Source organism: Emydura macquarii, unplaced genomic scaffold (genome assembly GCF_026122565.2).
Source record: "Emydura macquarii macquarii isolate MOO-44397 ecotype Brisbane River unplaced genomic scaffold, CSIRO-AGI_Emac_v2 contig_1644, whole genome shotgun sequence".
In the NCBI taxonomy this organism is placed as follows: domain Eukaryota; kingdom Metazoa; phylum Chordata; order Testudines; family Chelidae; genus Emydura; species Emydura macquarii.
Genome location: NW_027131781.1, coordinates 16,719,312 through 16,742,779, shown reverse-complemented (window position 1 = coordinate 16,742,779; position 23,468 = coordinate 16,719,312). Strand labels below are relative to the sequence as shown.

The 23,468-nt window shown below is 43.3% G+C and overlaps 1 protein-coding gene across 2 annotated transcripts in view; it reads right to left on the bottom strand.

Annotated features, from left to right (window-relative positions):
• The window catches only part of HDGFL3 (HDGF like 3), a 51,152-nt gene that overhangs the window by 1,609 nt on the left and 26,075 nt on the right, over window positions 1-23,468 (bottom strand). Inside the window, exons 2-7 of one of the 2 annotated variants that reach the window (XR_010921298.1) lie at window positions 15,890-15,966; window positions 9,788-9,926; window positions 8,758-8,916; window positions 6,613-6,759; window positions 1,224-1,378; window positions 509-721 (exon numbers count right to left, since the gene is read on the bottom strand). Coding sequence is in view for 1 of the 2 variants with exons in the window: in XM_067555738.1 (XP_067411839.1) it covers window positions 6,613-6,759; window positions 8,758-8,916; window positions 9,788-9,926; window positions 15,890-15,966 (522 nt within the window). In the remaining variant the exon portion in view is untranslated. Of the gene's footprint in view, window positions 1-508; window positions 722-1,223; window positions 1,379-6,612; window positions 6,760-8,757; window positions 8,917-9,787; window positions 9,927-15,889; window positions 15,967-23,468 lie in introns of those variants that run through there. The other variant, XM_067555738.1, reaches the window with a different exon arrangement.

Below are 23,468 nucleotides of genomic sequence, written 5' to 3'. Positions count from 1 at the left end.
TGGAATACACCAAACAAAACCAAGTTCTGTGGTTTTCTGTTTCATCAAACCCTTGATATGCATCACGCAAAAGGTTAGATCACTGCTCTGTCCACAGGAGCTCCTGGGCCTTCAAGAAGTCACTAGAAATGGCTGTGTTCTGTGCAAGCAAATGAACACTTGCCCGCAATGAAAGATAATACAAAAACTGAGGGTGTGTGTTATGATTGAAGATAGAATAGCCTGGCTTGGAGCTCCCTGTGGGATGAAAAACATAGGATGGAAGAAACTCCCATGTTACTATTGAGTCAGGGCCAGCTCTTGCGTCTATTGAGATTAATGGGAGCAGAATCAGACCCTCACTGTGTGGTCATGGCAAGTCTCTTGTCTTCATGTCTCAGTTTCTCCATGCAAAATGGAGTTAGTGATACCTGCCTACCTTACAGGGATCCATTAATTTTTGCCCTTCTCTTTGCAGATGCTGTCTGAGTACTGCACACTCAGTGGCATTTCCCTTTGGGAATTGTTCTAGAATTCACTTGTAATGAAAGGATTTGGAGTGTTACCTAACCTATCCACCCACACACGAATTACCGAAGGAAAGAAACACACCACACAGAGTCAACATGAAGGAATCAACAATATATTTGTTTTTGTTCATTCAGAATAAACCAACATCAGGAAAAAGGGGGACAGAGGGTAAATCCACAGAGGATACCAGGGTTTTCATTTTACACAGGATCTGGAAGAGAATAGGAAAAAGAAAACATTTTAACACGGCAGCACTAGCAGCTCCCTTCCTGTGCTCTGACCCTGTACAACCCCTTGTGACAGTGTCTCTCTGACCCACGCGGTTCAGCTGACGACTGCTGCCAGCTAAGGGAGCTCACTAGCACAATGGGCCCCCAATCTGGTTGCGGCCTGTAGCTGCTCATGGCTCTTTGGGGCAGGGAGCATTTATTAGCTCTAGGTTTATACAATAGTTAGCTAAGTGGGGGCGCCAGGTCTGTGACCAGACCAGGGCTCCTAGGCACTATGCAATAAAATTTTAATTAGTAGAGGTCTGTGCTTTTGTTATTGGTTTCTGTCCCCATCCGTGGTAGGAGTTGTTGCAAAATACGTCCCATACCACATGCACAATGTTTTTCCCCTCTAGCTCCCAGGATGGTGATGCTTTGCTCTCCAGAGCTCTCACACTAACTCTCTTCTCTCTCCTGTTTATGTGTCAATAAGGTTATACTTACAGGTGCTTTGGAGGCTTTGCCTGGAGATGCTCTCACTGCCGCTGTGCTTCCTTCCGGAGGGAGGTGCAGACACCCGTTAAAACAATTACAGAATGATTAGTCAACCAAATCATGGTTGCCTTTTACTACAAATCCCTGCTGACATGGTCATTGTCCTGCATTAACAAGAGAGGCAGTGGTTGCACTATAATTGTCCCTATAATAAAAACGTTACATTAAATATACAAAGCTGTCCCATCGTAATGTTAAGGCTTTGCTCTTCCTAGGGATAATTTGCCCATGGGGTTGAACTGAAGAGGCAGTGATGGCTGTCACTACTTGCTATGACTCAGTTGCACATTAACGCTGCAACTCCCCTTCACTGGCCAGAATTACAAACCAAGTGCTGAGGCATAGCTTAGCACACAAGATAAAGATGAAGGGGTCAGATCGTCCCTACATGGCTGCTACTGCCCAGGCGACAGAAATCCAGTCTGATACAGCCTGCCATCACGGGGCACGCCTTGCTTACTCGCAAATGCAGCAGGGGGTTCGGCTCCAAAACCAGCAGCTCCTCTAATGATCCATGCTGCCGTCAGGGAAATTGCAGGGACCCTGCTCTGGCTCTTTGACCTATCCACTGTTCCTGCTGAAGCCATGCTGCCAGGCTCCCCCACGCGCTGCTGCCCCGGAATCTGCCGTCCAGAGCCACTCTACTGCAAGGATGGGGAAGAGAGTAAGGTAATGCTGACCCTAGCAGTGTGAATATATGTGCTAACATCCTATGGGACTTGAGGGGTTGTAGAGGGCATGATGCTGCAGGGAGCAGCCAGCACCATGGACCTGATTACAGAGTCCCAGCCCCATGGAACTGATGGACGGAGGCTTATGACTCTGTGAGAATGGTTATCCCTCCGCTTCCCTACCCTGGTGCCCACCCTGCCCCAGATCAGCGAGGGTTCCATTCCATCCACAAGACCGTATCTACACAATGACAGCTACAACTCTGAGGGCCTTTACTTATGTTGCTTTGAGTCAGCTGCTCAGCTTCAATGACAGGGTAGTTTTGCATTCTATAGCAAGATAGCAAAACTGGCCTGAAAATCAGGGACCTGAAACCAGCTCCCTGCTGCCCCACCGTCCCTGTTGCACCTAGCAGAAACTGGGCACAAGAGAAACTGGTCTCCTGTAGATAAACAAAATATGTAGAGTCAGGAAAATTGCATATGGAAGTGTGGCAAAAGAATAGAGGTTCCAGTTAGAGAAGTGCGAGTGACCTGTACATAGGACAACTACTGCCAAGTTGAAATCCTAGTGCTCACACTTCTTCCCTGTGTGGTGTTAGGCAATTCACTTAATCTCTCTGTGCCCTAGTTTCTCTACTTGTAAGATGGGAATAGTGATATTTGTTTACCTTCTTCATACACAGGTTGTGACAATTAATCAGACATCAATTTTGAGGTCACAATGATTGCAGGATCCAGTCCTTACTAAACAGAGATACACCCAGCATAGCATCCTTGATCCACTCCAGCTGTTTTAGTCTCTGTTTACATTCAATCACTCAGTTTTCTCAAAAGTCTTGCCATGTTACCTTACCTTGGAGGTCTTGTGGCCATGGATTATAAAAATGCCTGGTTAAACTCATGGGATATTATGGTTAAGATTATTCCATTATTTGATCTCTACAGCTGCTGCTTACAGGAAATCTATAATATGCAAGCGTTTTAACATGCATCTGTGAATATACAATAATCACGGGGACTTGGAAGCACTCTGAACTCCTGCAGAAAGATTCTGCTAGAAATTTTTTTTTGCAAAATGCACATATGCTTTTCACTAAAACAGAGCCCTAAATGTTGCGTTTTTAATGTGGATAAACCTACCCCATTTGAACAGCCTTAACATAATTTATTCTTGATGTGTGAACAAGAGAAAACCCAAAGCAAACGCATCGCAGACATGTCAGTGACACATGCTTTCAGCCTAGGTTCTGATGAGGATGAATCTGGGTTTCTCTAACATGGTTGGGCCACCATCCATGCTGACACAAGGTTATTACTGCAGTAGGAAGTGCTCAGGAGTTCTCTTGGCAGCTATTACTGAAATCTAAGAATTTGTTGTATTTCACAGGAGTCACTAGAAATGTCACTATTCCACAAAAACACCCTGGTTAAAAAATGTCTCAACCACAAGCTGTTCTGAATATAGCTCTCTCAATAGTAATGGTGTCAGACGATAATCACTTTGGATCTGATTGTGACCGCCTTCCTCATACTGGTGTGAGCAGTTACTCCCAGGAGTAGTTCCACTGTCTTCAGTCAGAATCCCTGATCACCACTGTGAGTAAGGAAATCACACTCTGACCCTTTAAACCATCTGAGTCCCTGGGCTGTATCAGGGGAAAACCACAGCTGTTTTATTTCAAACTAATGCATTATTTTTCAAAGAGTCCATAGAGCTGTTCACCCGCTGAATGGTGACTCTATTAATCCTTACACAAATGAAAGCATGCAAAGCCAGTGCCTTGCTTTTGATTAAAATCAACTACATACATCAGCACACAGTGAAAAGTCCATCACATAATCTAAGCAGTGGCACTGACATTCAAATGCATCACGGCACAAAACATTTAGGAGCGTGTTTAATAAAACCATTATAAGAGTCCTCAGAATAGTAAAATGAGGGAAAATATGATTTCTGCAGTTACATTTTGGAGTCATGGCAGCCGAAAACCAAAATCACAACTCACAGGAGTTTTAGATATGCAATGTGAATCTGTGTTCCTGGACTGACTCATTTACCAGCTTGTTTTATACTGTAAAAGGTAAATACAACTGAAATAAGAAATGTTACATGGAATATTCTGTTTAGAATGTATTTTGAGGAAGCCTACACACAGGTATGCAGCTGAGTATTTAAAAGCAAAGGACTCGATCCAATGGGCGAGCAGTCTCAGTGGCTGCTGGTTCTTAGAAGCTCTGTGAAGGTCCTTATTAGCCAATGGACTTTTGAGATTCAGGTACAAGATACAGTCATTTTGAGGGACTGTTTTGGAGAGGCAGCCATGCTAACAGCCGCAGCAAGGAAGGGGAGCCCGAGGACCCTGGGAATAGTTAGGTGGCTAGTAGGAATTTAGCAGCAAGCCTCCAGGAGGAACTGAATCTCTGGGCTCATGTGATAGCCAGCAAACCCGGCTTATGATCTAATATCAGAGTGGCGTGTCTCTGGCTAAACAAGGATCAGTCAAATGGGGAAGGTTTTTAAAGGTACATGAGTTGATCTCCTACCTCTCAGTCAAAGCTATGATGATCAAAAGACAAACCCCGTCCCCTTTGAAGGTGGGAGAGGTGGCTTCAGCACACTGGAAAAGCATCCAGGTACTATGTAAATGCAGTGACTACTGTGATATTATTAAGACGAAAAGCAGTCTGTGTCCTCTGAATAACTCATGCATGGCCATAGCAGGGTGTATGCTCGGAGCACCAAACACAAGGGGTCTCATCTGCAAGAGATCTCCTCCCCTGGGCAGCAATGCTTGGGAGGCCACACAGCTGGGCAGAGATCCTTGCCTGGTTTGGCGCCATATCAAAATGGCGGGGCTGATTCCAGAGAGCAGTGTTAAATTGTTATTTATAATTAGAGGTGCCAAAGTCAGCATCTCTTCCACACTGAAAACTGTAACAAAACAACAGATTTTCTAATTCCAGTCTTGCATGGGACCCTGTTGAAACCCTCAGAGCTTCTCTGAGATGGAATGAGCAGCCTAAGGTATAGTTTGGTATTATGTTCCTGGCACCTTAGTATGACCAGATAAACCCACTGAGCTCACACCCACATAAACCAGGTCTAACTTCACTGAGATAAAGAGAGTTGTCCTGGGGTAAGTGAGAAGAGGAGCAGGCCAATTTTGTTCAAGTTGGGCATTATTATTCAAATGCTCTTTCATAGAGTCATAGATTTTTAAGGCCAGATCGGACCATTAGATCAGCTAATCTCTCCTCTGGGTGAAATTCTTAGGTCTGTGATATATCAGTTACCCCTGCCTGGAGCCCCATAACTTGTGTTTGACTAAAGTATATCTTCCAGAGAGGAATTCAGTCTTGATTTGAAGACGTCAAGATATGAAGATTCCACCACTTCCTTGTAACAGAACTTTAAGGGCTACTGGGAAGTTCCAAAGAGAAATGTTGAGGAGAACTGAGGGTGAAATTTACTCAGTGTATAGGGGGGTCCCTTAGCACAGCAGAACCACAGGGCTCCACTGCAGGTGAGATGGGCAGCCACCCATTAAGCATGACTGGGGATGCCATGCCCCCAGTGCTCCACGCCAGCCCCTCAGGAACTGTGGAGGGGCACTGTTTGTAGTGGCCTGGGGACATGGCAGTGAGTGAGTGATTACCTGGAGTCAGTGCTTACAAATCCCCACAGAGGAGGTGTGCAAGCGTTGTGGACTCTATTCCAGCACAAGGCTGCAGGACAGCCTCACTCCCTGCGTGTGGGTTGGGGCGTGGATTCCATCCCACTCCATCCTCCAGCTAGTTATAACTCTGACACGTGACGTAGTTGGGAGAGGTATATGAATTTCATCCTTACGTGAGAAATATTACCATGTCATTTTAAGTCATAGTTACTCACTGAAACTGGTCATTAGGCAGGAGTAGGTTGGTTTTTTTGTTTTAAAGGTGGCGGCTGTTCGCCCATTTGGACAGGCCAGGATGTGATATAAACACACCAAGACCCACCATTTCTCCTGCCCAACACACTCCCTGTCTGTTGCTGGGCTCCTAGTAACAATGCCAGGGAGTGCAGTGGGCACATGTCCATGTAGATCAAGCTTGTAAGGGATGTGGAGTTTACTGATTTGTGCCAGCTGCCCTGCTGCTCCGGGGCACAAGGCCATTATATGCCCACTTCAGCATAGTGAAACCCAGAGCAGGACCAGCCCAGAAACATGCACATACACGGCCTGATTCTCCTCTGACTTACACCTGCGTGAATCAGCAGCAGCTCCAAAGAAACTGGCAGAATTATATAGGTGTAAATCATGTGAGAGGACAACCAGGCCCACAGCATTTACTAAGTCACAGTAGAGCATACACAGGCCCTGATTCTGCTATCACATCAGTTTTGCATAAGGGCAACACCACTAACTTCAGTGAAGCTACTCCTGATTTACGCTGGTGTCAGTGAGAGGAGAAATCATGCCCATTGGGTTTGCTAAGGCTCGCTCACTCATACAGAGTGGAATTCATCCCTGTGCAAGGCCAACACCATTTACACCCTCAAAGCAGGATTTGAGCAGGACTTAGGCAGTGCATTTAGGCCTCTGCACCAGATGCATTTCACCGACGAGCCTGAGTTCTGTGGTAACAAACTGTACACAAAGGGAATGTGAACGGAAGATTACCCCTTCACTGGTTTTCTGCAAATCTGAAGAAGTGTTTCTTGTGTCATTGCCTGCGTCTCCAGCATCAGAGCTGCTCTTATTTTCTTCCTCTTTGCAGTCCTTATCATCTTCATCTCCAGGAGATTTCCGTGACTGCTTGGAGGATTTCTAAACAGATCAACAACAAAGTTAACAAACAAAAACCAAACTTCAGAGTGAGAAAGACGTAGCTTGTGTTTTACAATGTGCATGTGAGTCCGTTCTTCTTGTCCTAGCTCATGGGCCCCTGTTTGAAGCTCTTCCTAGATACAGTAAATGGGGGTGGAAAGCATATTTTGGTTTCAGCATTCAGAGTTACAGCAACTGATGAAACAAGAGGAGAAATTAACAGCTGACATAGGTAGAGATGGGAAGAGGAGAAGGTTCATCTGTAGGTTGGGTTAGTTAATGAAATGATGGTGCCAGATTGACAAAAGTTTTCATTAAACACGGAGATGCAAAACTAGAGCAGAATTAACAGAGCTGCTTTCCATACTTTCTTAGTGCTGTCAGTTTTAATATATTAACATTAAAGCCATGTGGAACCAATACATCTTTCCTCCTCCTTTTATGTCATGCAATTCTCCAGCACAAAGGGATAAATTGTGGCTTTAAGCCACCATCCTACTAATTCTCCATTCATCCAGAGTTTTCCAGAAAAAAGGTAGTCGACAAGGCCTGAATTTTTAATGTGAAACACACACAAGGGGAAAAATCTTGTTACATATTTTTTTTTCAAACCTTCAAGTTCCTGAGTGCTGAGATCTAAGGTTTTCGTTCATGCCCTGGCCCATCTCTAACGCAAAACTCAGCAAATCTGAAACTAGCCCCCATATAAAATTTAATTAATGGAATATTTTCAGTGATGTTGTAAAAGGCCAGATTAATAAGCCAAAATAAATCAAGCACAAATTTTTATAGGGGATTCTTTCCCTTGACTTCAGTGGCCTTCATATCAGACTCATGATTAAACCAGAGAGGCAGGTTTAAAAGAAAAAGAGCAAAGACATCTTCAGCTGTTCTTGAGAGCACATTAATCAAAACATGACTGTTCTGGCAGTTTTATCACACACGTGATTATAATCAGTGCCCATGTTGTCCACAATTCTATAGCCACAGATTTTGCTGGGGAATCCATCCCTTGGTGCAGAGTCATGCTCCAGAACTCAAGATTTCATTAAAAGAAAAATATGGGCCACTGATTTTTAACACACTAGGAGCTGTGCTTAAAATTGATGGCATGATACGGCCCTGTGTTTCTAGTCCTTATGGTTGTGAAAATAACCTTGAATGTGAACTGAGTGTAAATCAAAGCAGTGTTGTCATCCTGAGTTTGCAGACAGTTTAAAACAAGAGCCCAGAGAGGGGTGAACTGCCTCATTCATCTCAATGCAGTGCTAATTCTGAAAACTGAAGTTGGCAGTTCAAATATTGACCTTGTTAAATGTTTCACTCATATTTATCTGAGCAGGTTAAATGTGTCTGTCCCACAACCCCAGCTGCCTCAGTCCCAGCTCAGGTGCCCACAGCTGCCAACCATCTAACTTCCCTTCACAACCACCAATTTCTCTGATCTAATAAAAATGATAATACAGGAAGTGTGTAAAATATGATGGGGCAAATCCACCACTGGTGTAAACTGGTACTGCTTTGTTGGCTTCAATGGAGCTGTGATGATTTATACCAGCTGGTGATCTGGCCCACTAAATAAAACACCAGTGCTACTGTGCTGATAGACATAAATATGAAAATGAATAACAGTATCTTAAGTACTTATGTGGCTTCCATTACCACAATGCCTGAGTACCTCACAAGCTTTAATGTATTTATCCTCCCAACACCCCTGTGAGGTAGGGAAATGCCATTAATCCCATTTTACAGATGGGAAAGTGAGAAGCAGAGAGTTCAAGTGACTTGCCCAAAGTCATACAGGAAGTCTGTGGCAGAGCAGGAAATTGAACCCAGGTTTCACAAATCCTAGTTTAGAGCCCTAACCACTAAGACCAGCTTTCCTCTCTAGTTCAATAAACCCCACTATTTTGGAACAAAAATCTAAGTGCTGCAGAAGGCAGGGCTAAGCTGCCAACACAATACACATGAGTGACAATGGAAAAGCTCCTGGGTAACCTTTGAAGTGTAGGATTTTTTTCGTTTTGAGCCTGCTTTTTCATTCTTTCTTTTGCCTTTTCCATCCTCTTCTACCCGATCACCTTCCTCCTCGCTGCTGGCATCGGCCGTATTTCCTCCTTCTCCCTCAGTTTCTGATGAGCTCTGTTGCTGAATTGCCTTTGAAATAATAAAAAAATAATAAACTAAAACTCCTCCAATAATTAGTTTTTGCCATGTCCCATATTGTACAGGGAGATCCTAAGAAGAGACCGCTTGCACTTTAATCGTTTTACTCAGGATCTTACAACCATCAATATAAGGAGCAGGCAGAGGCAATTTCCTCTGTAGCCACTTGAAAACAGTTATCAGATGCATATTCTGAGATACCCTGATCAGAAAGGTTTACAGAGAAACAGAAGTGAGGATGATTTAGTTGGGGTTGGTCTTGCTTTGAGCAGGGGGTTGGACTAGATACCTCCTGAGGTCCCTTCCAAACCTCATCTTCTATGATTCTGTAAGTGCTAGTGATTGAGGTCTGTACAGTGGAGAACTAATGACTCTGTTCAATAGGATCTATCTGTCATTTTCCAGGTTTGTGCCGTGCAATGGAAGTTTTTTTAATTCACCTAAATCTGCTGCAGAATTTTCCAGCCTACTGCACAGACCGAGGGGTTGTTCTGTATAATTAAGATCCCATTTGTCACAGTGTACAGGACCATGCTTATCTTTATGCAGTGCTTAATTTGTAATAAAAGCATCGCCGGGGCTCAAGCAATTTTTTTACATTCATAACTGACATGGCAAGCCCAGAGGTGCTGGGGCTACGAGCTGCCAGTCTAGAGGTGCCAGGGCTCAGCCTTGGCGAGCCCTGGCCACAAATTAAGCATTGTCTTTATGTTATGAAATTACATTCCCATCATCAGCTCTGAAACCCCTCAATACTACCCAAACCATGGTCTTCTAGCACCAGCCACCCAGTTGTTACACTGATACCCTCAAAAAGAATATGAGTAAGATAAGGAGGAATAGAATGGAAGCTATCATTTACCTGGTATCCAGTAAACTTGACTCCAGGGTTGTTTTCTATTTCCCACAGTCCTTCGTTAAATCCTTTTCGTTTGTTCGACTTCCCAAACTTATCTTTGTACTCTTTATATGGGAAGAGGTCTTTGGGCCCCAGGAACGCACTGCATTTTAACAAAAGTGACATTCAAAAAGTATTTTTAGGTTTCTTTTCCCAAAATTAAACATATTTTGCAGATGTGATGCCTATTCTTTTGCTCACTGAATTAAATCATTACACTCTGGCTGATTTTGTATTACTGCTGTGAATCCGAGTTTACGGATTTTACAGCCCTGGTTAAGGATGCCACCTTTAGATATTGCAAAATCATAGAATCGTAGGACTGGAAGTGACCTCGAGAGGTCTTCTAGTCCAGTCCCTTGCACTCATGGCAGGACTAAGAATTATCTAGACCATCCCTGACAGGTGTTTGTCTAATCTGCTCTTAAAAATCTCCAATGATGGAGATTCCACAACCTCCCTGGGCAATTTATTCCAGAGCTTAACCATCCTGACAGGAAGCTTTTCCTAATGTCCAACCTAAACCACACTTGCTGCAATTTAAACACATTGTTTCTTGTCCTATCCTCAGAGACTAAGGAGAATAATTTTTCTCTCTCCTTCTTGTAAAAAACTTGTATGTACTTGAAAACTGTTACCACATCCCCCTCAGGCTGCTCTTCTCCAGATTAACAAACCCATTTTTTTCAATCTTCCCTGATAGATCCTGTTTTCTAAACCTTTAATCATTTTTGTTGCTCTTCTCTGGACTTTCTCCAATTTGTCCACATCTTTCCTGAAATGTGGCACCCAGAACTAGACACAATACTCCAATTGAGGCCTAATCAACATGGAGTCGAGTGGAATAATTACTTCTTGTGTCTTGCTTACAACACTCCTGCTAACACATCCCAGAATGATGTTAGCTTTTTTTGCACTGTTGACTCAGTGATACTTAGCTTGTGATCCACCATGACTCCCAGATCCCTTTCCGCAGTACTCCTTCCTAGGCAGTCATTTCCCATTTTGTATGTGTGCAATTGATTGTTCCTTCCTAGGTGGATTACTTTGCATTTGTCCTTATTGAATGTCATCCTATTTATTTCAGACCATTTCTCCAGTTTGTCCAGATCATTTTGAATTTTAATCCTATCCTCCAAAGCACTTGCAACCTCTCCCAGCTTGGTATCGTCTGCAAACTTTCTAAATGTACTCTCTATGCCGCTATCTAAATCACTGATGAAGAACAGAACTGAACCCAGAACTGATCCCTGCAGGACCCCACTGGATATGTCCTTCCATCTTGACTGTGAATCACTGATAACTACTGTATGGGAATGGTTTTCCAACCAGTTATGCACCCACCTTATAGTAGCTCCCTCTAGGTTGTATTTCCCCAGTTTGTTTATGAGAAGGTCATCAGAGACAGTATCAAAAGCCTTACTGAAGTCAAGATACACCACATCTACCACTTCCCCCCATCCAGAAGGCTTGTTACCCTGTCAAAGCTATCAGGTTGGTTTGACAGGATTTGTTCTTGACAAATCCAAACCGACTGTTACTTATCACCTTATTATCTTCTAGGTGTTTGCAAATTGATTGCGTAATTATTTGCTACATTATTTTTCCGGGTACTGAAGTTAAACTGACAGTTCTATAATTCCCTGGGTTCTCCTTATTCCTCTTTTTATAGATTAGCACTATATTTGCCCTTTTCCAATCCTCTGGAATCTCTCCCATCTTCCATGACTTTTTGACGATAAGCATTAATGGCTCAGATACCGCCTCAGTCAGCTCCTTGAGCATTCTAGGATGTATTTCATCAGGCCCATGTGACTGGAAGACATCTAACTTACCTAAGTAATTTTTAATTTGTTCTTTCCCTATTTTAGCCTCTAATCCTAACTCATTTTCTCTGGCATTCACTATGTTAGATGTCCAATCGCTACTAAATTCTTTGGTGAAAACTGAAACAAAAAGTTACTTAACACTTCTGCCATTTCCACATTTTCTGTTATTGTTTTTCTCCCCTAATTGAGTAACAGGCCTACCCTGTCTTTGGCCTTCCTCTTGCGTCTAATGTATTTATATAATGTTTTCTTGTTACCCTTTATGTCTCTAGCTAGTTTAATCTCATTTTGTGCCTTGGCCTTTCTAATTTTGTCCCTACATACCTGTGTTATTTGTTTATATTCATGCTTTGTAATTTGACCTAGTTTCTACTTTTTGTAGGACTCTTTTTTGAGTATCAGATCACTGAAGATCTCCGAGGTTAAGACAGGATGGTCTCTTACCTTACTTCCTATCTTTCTTATGCAGTTGAATAGTTTGCTCTTGTGCCCTTAAAAATTGTCTCTGAAAAACTGCCAACTCTCTTGAACTGTTTTTCCCCTTAGATTTGCATCCCATAGGATCTTACCTACCAACTTCCTGAGTTTGCTAAAGTCTGTCTACTTGAGATCCATGATCTTTATTGTGCTGTTTTCCCTCCTACCATTCCTTAGAATCATGAACTCTACCATTTCATGATCACTTTCACCTAAACTGCCTTCCACTTCCAAATTCTCAACCAGTTCCTCCCTATTTGTCAAAATCAAATCTTGAACAGCTTCTCCCCAGTAGCTTTCTCATTCTGAACTAAAAAATTGTCTCCAATAAATTCCGAGAAAAACATCATACTGTGTATCCCTAAAAACAATTATTATTTAATCTCATGTATTACATTAACTACTGCTGAGAATTCGGCAAATTGGGAATGGACTAAAATAATACCATATAAAAAATTAAAGTGCATGGAGAATTGTTAGAACCCATGAGCCAAAACCTACCCTTTTGTTATGTGGCAGTAATGGGTGTGGTATTTATTACTGTTACCTTAGGAGCCCCAGTTATGGACAAGAATTCCATTGTGCTAGGTGCTGTCCAAACACAGAATAAAAAGATGGTTCCTGCCCATAAACACTTACAACTAAGTATAAGACAAGAGGCTGAGACAGACAGATGGGGAAGTACAATGAAACAATGGAACAATATCGGTCAGCATAACAGGCAGTGCTATCAGCGCACTAGGTGCCTAATTGCTGGCAAGTTATTTTGTAGGCATCGAAGCTAAGAGGAATTTTAGCATTGCCCCCCTGCATAAAGCAGCTCTGCCTCAGGTCAACCAGTCCTCAAAATGGACATCACAATGCAGGGAGGAAGAAATTAGCAAGAATTTACTTACAAAACCCATGGGTATAATTTGATTAGAAAATCCTGCTCATATTCTAGATGCTTCCTGCCATAACAAACTTTGGAATAAATACAATAATTTCATTCATAAAACCTAAAAAAGCATCACTTATTCTTCACTTACTATTTCTCAACGACTGGTTTTTTACACTTTCATTGCCAGTCATAATTTGTATTAAAAATGATGGAGGGAAAAAATCCACTTCACTCCCATTAGAGAACCTTCTGCCCCATCAAAACACGTTCATAGCTATGTAAACCCTTTATCTTTCACTGTAACTCTTTTCCTACCTCCTGTACCTAACTTAGGCACTTTTATGGCCCCCATTACCACAGAGTCTCAGAGCTTCACGATCTTTAATGTGTTTATCCTCACAACGTCCCTGTGAGGTCAGGCCATCCTAGTAACCCCATTTCTCAGATGGGGAACTGAGGCGCAGAGAGACTAAAAGACTTGTCCAAGGTGACAGAGGTGACAAAGCAGGGAATTAAACAAGGATCTTCATCGTCCCATGCTACCCCTTGACTGCTGGACCATCCTTCTTCCCACTTGTGCAGCTTCACTTGATAGGCCTTGATCCTGCTAGCACTCATACATGTGAGGAACTTTATTCACGAGTAGTCCCGTTCATTCAAGGGCTTGAGAGCATGGAGACAGTTGTTGTACAGAGACCTTAAACTGTAAGCTGTTTGGGACAAGGACTTGCTCTTTAGAACATAAGAATGGCCATACCAGGTCAGACTAAGGGTCCATCTAGCCCAGTATCCTGTCTTCCAACAGTGGCCAATGCCAGGTGCTTCAAAGGAAATGAATAGAACAGGTAATCATTGAGTAAGCCATCCTGTTGGCCATTCCTAGCCTCTGGCAAACAGCAATCCCTGCCTATCCTGGCTATTAGCCATTGATGGATCTATCCTCCATGAACTTAACTAGTTCTTTTTTTAACCCCGTTATAGTCTTGGCCTTCACAACATCCTTTGGCAAGAAGTTCCGCAGGTTGATTGTGCGCAGTGTGAAGAAATACTTCCTTTTGTTCATTTTAAACACACTGCCTATTGATTTCATTTGGTGACCCCTCGTTTTTGTGTTATGAGGAGTAAATAACACTTCCTTATTTACTTTCTCCACACCAGTCATGATTTTATAGACCTCTATCATATACCCCCTCAGTTGTCTCTTTTCCAAGCTGAAAAGTCCCATCTCTCCTCATGGAAGCTTTTCCACACCCCTAATCATTTTAGTTGCCTGTTTCTATGCGTCTATAGCACATCTAGCACAATGGTACCTGAATCTGATGTGGCCTCTGAGAAATACCACAATTATACAATAATAATAATGTGGAGAATGTACATTTACTTAAAAGCTAATAGTGATCTCTCAGTATAATAAAAGTGATGTCAGAGCAAAAAACCCCAAGAAATTAACTTTCCTTTCTCTCTAAGAAAGCATTCCCTAATTTTGCTGCTACTGGGAGATGTCTCTTCACATGTACAAGGGCTCACACCAAAGCTATAGGGAAAACAATTAAACAGGATCATGTGAAACTCACCACAAGACACCTGAATTTATCTCATATGTAACATATGGACATTTTAATTCAGTTTTTACATACAAGGTAAAAAAATAAAAATCATCTCCATCTGGGTTTGAGATCTTTGCATTGTCCTTTGCTGCAGATGATAGTTTTCACTGCTCTGCCATAAAAGAGCTAATGAAACGCACTCTGCCATTTATTTTAGTTATTCTTACAAAATGTGGAAATAACTACACAGAGCGTTTCTGCTTCTGAAATCCCAGCTCCCAGGCTAATAGTAATTCTGAGGCAAACAAGTTCATTAGAACAAGATTAAGCCACCGCAGAGTTAACAGGAAACAACATCAAATTAATATTACTCTTATTCTAAGATGTGGTAATTAATTATTTAGAGACATTTTACTCCCACCTATTTCTCCCCTCATGACACTACCTATCTCGCTTCTTCTGCCATTCCAGCTGCTTCACCCCACAATACAGAAGAATATTTATTTTAAGCACTAAATGGAAATAGCGTGAGACTCCTAATTCAGTCTGGCTCTTTTTCCATTTCCATATGTAGAAATATAAGCTTATTGGGCCAGATTTTCAAAAGTACTTAGTTACCCACATTTCAGATGCATCTAGGTGCCTAACTCCCACTGATTTCAATGGGTTTTAAGTGCCTACGTGCTTTTGAAAATCCCACTAGGTACCTAAATACCTTTGAAAATCTGGCCCATGGTCAACAGAAAATCCTTGCTCTTTCACTGACTTTGAATTAGTTACTCCCCCCCCTCCAATTAATATTAATTTGATCTAAAAATTAGAGACACTCTAATTTCCATTAAGAAAAAAACACTTTCTAAACCCCTCTATTACTGAAGGGACAAATTCTGACCCCAGTGAAGTCAATGGGAGTTTTGGTGCCAGTTTCAATGGGATGGACTGAGCCCAAAAAGGTGTCTGAATACAATACATTCATCCTGCTTACTTCAAGTACAATGTACTTTTCTCATAGATCTGGCTCCTGGTGATCCATTAATAAATTCATGTCAAAATGTGTACATGGAAGAAACCTGGGGCCTGATTCCCATTGACAAGCAGGCCCCGGTGCACCTGGCACTGTATAGCGATATTCACAATCACACCCACATTAAGGCTCCTTTACACCACAAGAGCCAGATTCAGGCCCATAATATTTAATTCTAGTCTCACACTGGTTTTAATCACGATTAACTCCATTAATGTCAATGGAGGGACACAGGTATAAAACGGTGTAAGTGAAAGGAGATTCAGGCCCACACATTTCAAAAGGAAACCACCATGTTCATTCACTTACGTTTCATGAGTCCCAAAAAAGAAGATAGGGTACTTATTTGCAGGAGGCTTCACAGCTCCTTCGGGCAGTTCATCGATCTATGGGATAGAAGGAAACAGGACTGTTATCACACGTTCCACCACTCTGCCCTCTCGGTGTATGGTACTTATATGGGTCCTGTCACCACAGTACCTGAGGGCCTCACAATATATAATGTATTTATCCCCACAACACCCCTGCGAGCTAAAGAAGCACCATTATGCCCATTTTACAGATGAGGAACAGACAAACTGACTTACCTGATATCATATAGGAAGCCTATAGCAGAACAGGGACTTGAACCTAAGTCTCCTGTGTTCTAAGCTAGCAGCTTAACTAACCACTTGACCAGCCTTCCTCTCAAGCCTGTCCTAGAGAGGTGTTATATCAGATGATGTTCCGGACTCTGATGGAGTAAGGATCCTCTCCCGAGCCCTGTCTGCAGTGCAGTCAAACCACTTGCCACATTACCTGGCAACTTATGTTGCCAACTCTGAGTGGCACCAAGGAGGTATGGGAAAGGGAGGTGCTGAGTTCTCTCGCTGTCTTGCTGCTCACCTGTTCTCTATTCCTCAGCACATTCTTCCATGCACTGACTACCCCACTGCCTTTGTGTCATCTTAGGAAGTTATCCAAGAGCTTTTCACTGCTCTAGAAAACTGTGCACACCACAATCTTTCCAAACATTATTGAACATTCAAACACACGCAACATACACCTGCACCAGACGGCTCCAGGGTGGACTTGTAAAGCTCCCACTGCATTACATGTACACTTTAACCTCCCATTGTGCTGAGGGCCAGACCCTTCCTGCCTTCACTGACAAGGCTGTGACCTACAGCCTGCAGATTTCGGACTCTACATACTGTATTGGGGTGGAGTCAGTCTCTAAGGGTCCATCTACACTGTGATAAAAAAACCTGCGGCACCGAGTCTCAGAGCCTGGTTCAGCTGACTTGGGCTACAAAATTGCAGGGTAGACGTTTGGACTTGGGCTGAGGCATGGACTCTGGGATTGTGCAAGGGAGGAGGGTCTCATAGCCCAGGCTCCAGCCCAAACCTGAACATCTCTGCTGCTATTTTATAGCCACACAGTCCAAGCCCCGCCACCCAAGTCAGCTAACCAGGGCCAGGTGCGGCCATGTCATGGGTCGTTTATCACTGTGTAGGCATGTCCTTAGTGACATGCAAGACCCCATCCTGTTTCCCTTGAACTCAAAGGCAAAACCTCCATTGAGTTTAGGGAGAGCAGGACTCAACCCTCAGTAACGTAGAAAAGGTCTCTTTTCTTTTTCTGTTTTACAACACTGTGCAGCCTGCCCACGCGAGACTATTAGGGGAAATCCTGCATGACCTATACAAAACAAAAACACATCGGGGCCCATTTCGATTGACTGCTGAAGTTGTAGAGGCCTATTATTTACCCAGCTGAATAACCTCAGTGCTTCCAGAAACCTACTACTATTTTCCACAAAGGGATTCCTGGAAGGACAGCAGCCACGCTGCCAGCCCCCTGAGTCTGAGCTCAGCCCCAAATCACTGCCATCCTCCATGATGTTTTGGTTAAATCCACTAAGATTTGGATCTGATATTTCCCTCAGTATCAGCAAGATCAAAGTGAGGGGAGAAAACCCCAGTAGCTCAAACCAGGAACAAAAGAGATAAACGCACCCACGCTAAGACAGCGTACTGTAGTCACAGAAACATAGCTAATGATTGGAGCATCTGTCTGCTATACGGCCTCACTGCTGTTTCATTTTGCTTCTGCAAGGAAACAAACAGATTTTTAAAGTGCCTGCTATAACCTGCAATCAAATCAGAGTGGAGGGTTTTTTTTTTCCTGAACCAAAACAGACTGTGCACCGGCTCTTGCTCCAGCCGGAGCTGAGCCACCCTGTGTGCAAATCTGATCTGTTCATCGACCACATCATAAACATGCATTTCAATTACAGCTCAAATAAAGCAGGTGGTTTCAGATTTCCAGTTCTCTCTCCTTTACTTCTGTTGCTCTCAGCTGCTTAATGAAGAACAATTGCTTTCTTTCTAAACAAGCTCAGCACAGCAGTGCCTCCTAGCATTTGTTTGCTAACCAAAATGGCCCAGCTTTAGAGCCCTTCAACTGGGCTTGTGGTAATTAAATGAAATCTTAGAGGCGCAGGTCTGAGAGTGGAACATACATTCCCCCTGCACCAACTAGTGATATGGGTTTTAGCAAAACATGCTCTGGCAATATCCTTATTGTATTAAGATTATGTATTATTGTGGGCTGGGAATGTATGTAACCTCTTTAGGAGTTCCCCTTTAGACTGAGACTAAGTTCAAAAGACTATAATGAGAATGTGCCAGACAAGTATGGATTTTTGGGATAGTAAGTGTTAAGTGGATTTCCTGGGAAATCCATAGGGAGAGGTTAATGCAAATTCTCCAACCCCGATTATGCAAAACCCAGCCATTTGAAGCTATGCCCTGAGGAAAGCTTCACTGTCTGCTGATTACCTGTTACAGAAGGCCAAGAGCAAAGGTCTGAGCTGAATAAAGAAAGGGCTGATCTGCTCTGCCTTGGTTCTGAAGAGAAGACGGATGAACTTATAACCAAGGGCAAAACCTAGCTGTGGGTTTTGAAGGACTAAAGCCTACCAGAGTCCTAGGTTGGAGTTGGAGTGACCTCTGGTAAGCTTTTTAGCATGCGTGTAAGTGCTTTTCTTGTTTTAATATGTTTTCTTTAAAGTGCTTTCACCTCAAGAATAGGTGTGCTTGCTTAAAAGGAGCTGGGTGGTAACATAACTGTGGGCAATACACTGGTCATTGCCTTCAGAACGAAAGCAAAGTGCAGGCACAGGCCAGTTTAGACAGTCTGGCTTGCTGAGGATATCAGAGTGTCCATCAAGGAGCTGTGCAGCCTTAAAATCCCTGATCAGGAGGGCAACAGATGTGAGTCTTCACCCAGAGGAGAAGTGATGGCCGGAAGCTGGAAGCCTAAAGTGTGTACCCTTGGTGGGCCATGGAGGAGGAATGCAGGTGAAACTGTGAAAACATGTAAAGGACAATTGTATTGTAATTTCTCAAATCCTTTTCATTTGTAAACAACCTCAAAAGGGCCTGATCTTACTGCTCTTAGTGCTGCTGCACAGCGGCTGCTAGTATTCCCAAACTGATTCCTGAAGGCTGGATTCTGCAGCACTTACTTACGTAGATCAGGACCTTAACTCACAAGGAGCTTCACTGAAACCAGTGAGACTGTTTGGAGGGCGAGGTACTAACTCTATGGACTACACTGTGGCTTTTAAGCCACAGCCCTATCCAGGGGCAATGCTGAGCTGCACTGTCCCAGGAAACGCCCCCGGGTAAGATTGTGCTTCAGAGACGCCTAAGCCTGCCTAGAACTGCTTCTTGGCACACAGGACCTGTCACTATCAGCGGCCCTGCACAGCCACACAAGGGAGGAAACAGCAGATTTTGGCCCTACATTTGGAATAAGGGAACATTTCCTAGAGCTCCACTAACATTTCCTAGAGCTCCATTTCCTAGGCCATCGAAGGACTATACAAGCTGTCAGAGCACACTGTCATCCCAGCCACATCCTCTCTCCCTTAGGAAGGCCCCCTGTGCTGAGAGGTGTCATGGTGTGCAGCCACTGTTGGCCATGAGGAAGCAATCAGTTTAGCTGGTTTTCTGGCTGCTTGGTGCCATCAGAGCAGAAGCTGGACCATTATGTTTAATAAGGTATTCTCTATGGCCAAAAAAGTATTTTGCTGTCAGGAAACCATGGAGCAAACTGGAAAGATGAACTTGAATGTGCACAGATACATATGTGGCTGTAGAAACCACAGGAACGTGTTCTTTTATTTTGCAAAAGAGAGGGAACTAAAATTGCAGAGCAGTAACCACTGATTGCTTAGATATACATTAAGTGCCTTTGGCAAAAGCACACAGCACTGTAGAGATCCTAATCTCCCACTGAAATCTCTGGAGTCAGAGTACAGCATCAAGCCAAACTGCAAACTGGTTAAAGTTGCTCATTATTACCAAAAACGACCAAACATCTTGGTATTTTGCAATTAGCTAATTAACAAAAACAGAATGGCTAAAAGCAACCTTTTTCAGAATCTACTGGTGGACTAGATTACTTGCTTTCTCCCATGCAGGCATTTTTATCTCCAGGGATGTACACATTTCAGCTAAAGAAGGAAAATACATTTTTAAAAACAGTGTAAGTTATTGGGAGCTGCCAGAATGAACGGATCCTTTTGTCAGCAATTATTTAAAATATCATTCAACAAATGTCTAACATCATGCCTGTCTTCCCAGAGGATCCCAAAGTACTTCACAAATTATGAACAGCTTGCTTCAGTGAAATGCAACCAATACTTACAGCCTCACCAAATACAGCAGGGGTTCTCAAACTGGGAGTCGGGTCGTGAGGTTATTATGTGTGTGTGTGTGTGTGGGGGGGGGGGGGGGGGGGGGGGGGGGGGGGGGTCACAAACTGTCAGCCCCCAGGCATTCCAGAGCCCTTCAGAGCTGGGTGGCCGGACAGTAACGGCTGCTGGCCGGGTGCTCGGAAGGCAGCCTGCCCCCAGCAGCAGCAGCAGCAGCAGCAGCACAGAAGTATGGGTGGCATGGCATGAGGGGAATTATCACTTTTTTTTTTTTTTTTTTTTTTTTTTTTTGGGGGGGGGGGTCATCACAGCCTGAAATATTTTCAAATGGGGACCCAGAAAAAAAAAGTTTGAGACCCCTGAAATACAGCTTTCCCTGCACCTTGTGCAATGGAGGCAGATTTAACTTTCCATGCAAATACCAGCTGTTCATGGATGTAATTTGCATGCAGCATACCCTGCATGCAGACCTCCATCTCCACTATTTGAAACTTTGGTCTAACAAATGTTTTCCATCGCTAATTTCTATTTTCCTAATCCCATGGTACTTAAATCAAGCCAAACTTCCACTGAAATTGCATAAGAACTGCAGAATTTGGCCTTTGATTTTCAGGACTGCATGTCACTTTAATCACAGCATAATTCTTCCCCTGATGTATATCATACCCTAAAACTACACTTGGGTGATGCTGACACATGCACATTTTTCACCAATTTAAAAGAAAACAACTCCAAACTCCATTCACAAAAGGATGGGACTAGAAACAGAATCTAACAATCAAATAATTGCTGTACTGTAAAAATGAAAAAAAATTGTTTAGGCATGTGAAAGTGTAATCAGCAAAGATGAAAAAAGAGCAGAGTGGCACTGCTAGAAGTGACTGAAGGGTATTGTGCAGACAGCAAGAAATGACAATACAAAGACATCAATCTTTCCCTTGCCTCTGTGCATGCTCAGTCAGGACAACAAGATTTAAAGAAGACAATGATGGGTTAACTGAAACCCAAACAATACTGGCAGACATGGCCTTGCTAAGCAGGATCATCAGTCCTGCAGTTGAATACATCTCTAATTAGCATATTTATAACCAGGGGGCAGGGCTACTCAGGGAGAACCAGGGTTTAAAAAGCCCACTTCTAAGCAACCAGAGAAGCTAGTGAACAGAGGCAGCCAAGGGGAGTTTTGCCAGGGAGTTCTCCAGGTGAAGGAGGAGCGACTGCATTACTCTTGAGGTGAGTTTGTTGTCTGTAGTGTGTGTTTGTGCTGTGCTTGCAGCTTGACTGAAATATATTGTGTGGTCTGTTTGTTCGGGGGACCGTGTGCTGATCCTAGTGCTGATCCGTGTGCTAGGCAAGGCCAAGAGCTTAAGGAGGCTTTGATCCCCAAACCCTTTAGCACCCATCAACCTTTAACCAGGGGGTGGGGTTGCTTAGGGAGAATCAGGGGTTAAAAAGCCCACTCCTAAGTGACCAGGGGAAGCTAACATGGGAGTTTCATGAAGGAGTTTAGAGGGGGAGGTAGATACACTTCATTAACATTCTGTGAACTAAAGACAATACTCCTCCCCCCATTAAAAAAACTATAAAAGAAAGAGCTGAAGGGAGTAAAAAGAGAATGCAGGCAAAAGTCCAGCAACAGAGTGGGGGCTATCCAGTTTATTGCACTGAATGCAACATGTATGATTACCAGCCCTGGGGGCGGGTGGTGTATGTGTGCATTCGGTGCAAGGAGCTCCTGGCTCACAGGGACTGCATACGGGCTTTAGAGACCAGGGTGGCTGAACTGGAAGAGCTAAGGGAAACAGAGAGGTACATAGATGAGACTTTCTGGGACACGGTAGAATAGTCCTACCCTCACTATGACAGCCTCTGTACTGTTGAGGAGGATGAAAGTCTCAGAGAAGGAGAACATCAAACTGGAGCAGAGGGAAACCATCCTATAGTTGGGACCCTTCTTCTAGATGATGTCATGGTATCATCTCACACTGAGGATACCTCTCCAGGGGAGGGAACTCCACTTATTAGGAAAAGACAGGTATTAGTAATGGGGGATTTGATCATTAGAAACATAGATAGCTGGGTTTGCGTTGACTAGGAGAACTGCATGGCGACTTGCCTGCTGGGTGTGAAGGTTGCGGATCTCTTGAGACATCTAGACAGACTTATGTGTAGTGCTAGGGAGGAGCTGGTGCTTGCGGTACATGTAGGTACCAACGATGTAAGGAAAGATAAATTTGGCCTCCAAGACCTCTCTCTAAGTTGCTAGGTAAGTGATTGAAGTCCAGGACCTCCATGGTAGCATTCTCTGAAATGCTTCCAGTTCCACACATAGGGCCAGTTAGACAGGCAGAACTGCAGGGTCTCAATGCGTGGATGAGTCGATGGAGTAGGGAGGAGGGGTTTAGATTTATTAGGAACTGGGAAACCTTTTGGGAAAGGAGGAGCCTATACAAGAAAGATGGACTCCACCTAAGCCAAAACGGAACTGGCTTGATGGGCACATAAAATTAGAAAGGCCATAGAGTAATTTTTAAACTAAGGGCTGGGGGAAAGTGAATAGGTGCGGAGGAGCATGTGGTTCGGACAGAGACATCCCTTAGGGAGGATCTATTAATAGAGATTCTCTATATCCTACTAAGGAGGAAAGGATGGAAAAGGACAAAATATGGGTAGGATCTGATGAGAAACAGTCAAATGAAAAAGAGTCCCATTCAATTACACCACATAATGGCAGACAGCTAAAAAGTGACAATTTTATTTAAGTGTTTATATACAAATGCTAGAAGTCTAAATACTAAGATAGGTGAACTTGAGTCCCTCATATTGGTGGAATGAGGATAATCAATGGGACACAGTAATGCCAAGGTATAAAATATATCAGAAAGACAGAATGGGTCATACTGGTGGGGGAGTGGCACTATATGTAAAAGAAAGCATAGAGAGAAATGAAATAAAAATCTTAAATGAACCAAACTGTGCCATAGAAGTCTATGGATAGTTATTCCATGCGTGAATAATAAGAATATAGCAGTAGGGATATACTACCGACCACCTGACCAGGATGCTGATAGTAACTGTGAAATGCTCAGGGAGATTAGAGAGACTATAAAAATAAAAAACTCAGTAATAAAGAGGGATTTCACCCATCCCCATATTGACTGGGTACATGTGACCTCAGGATG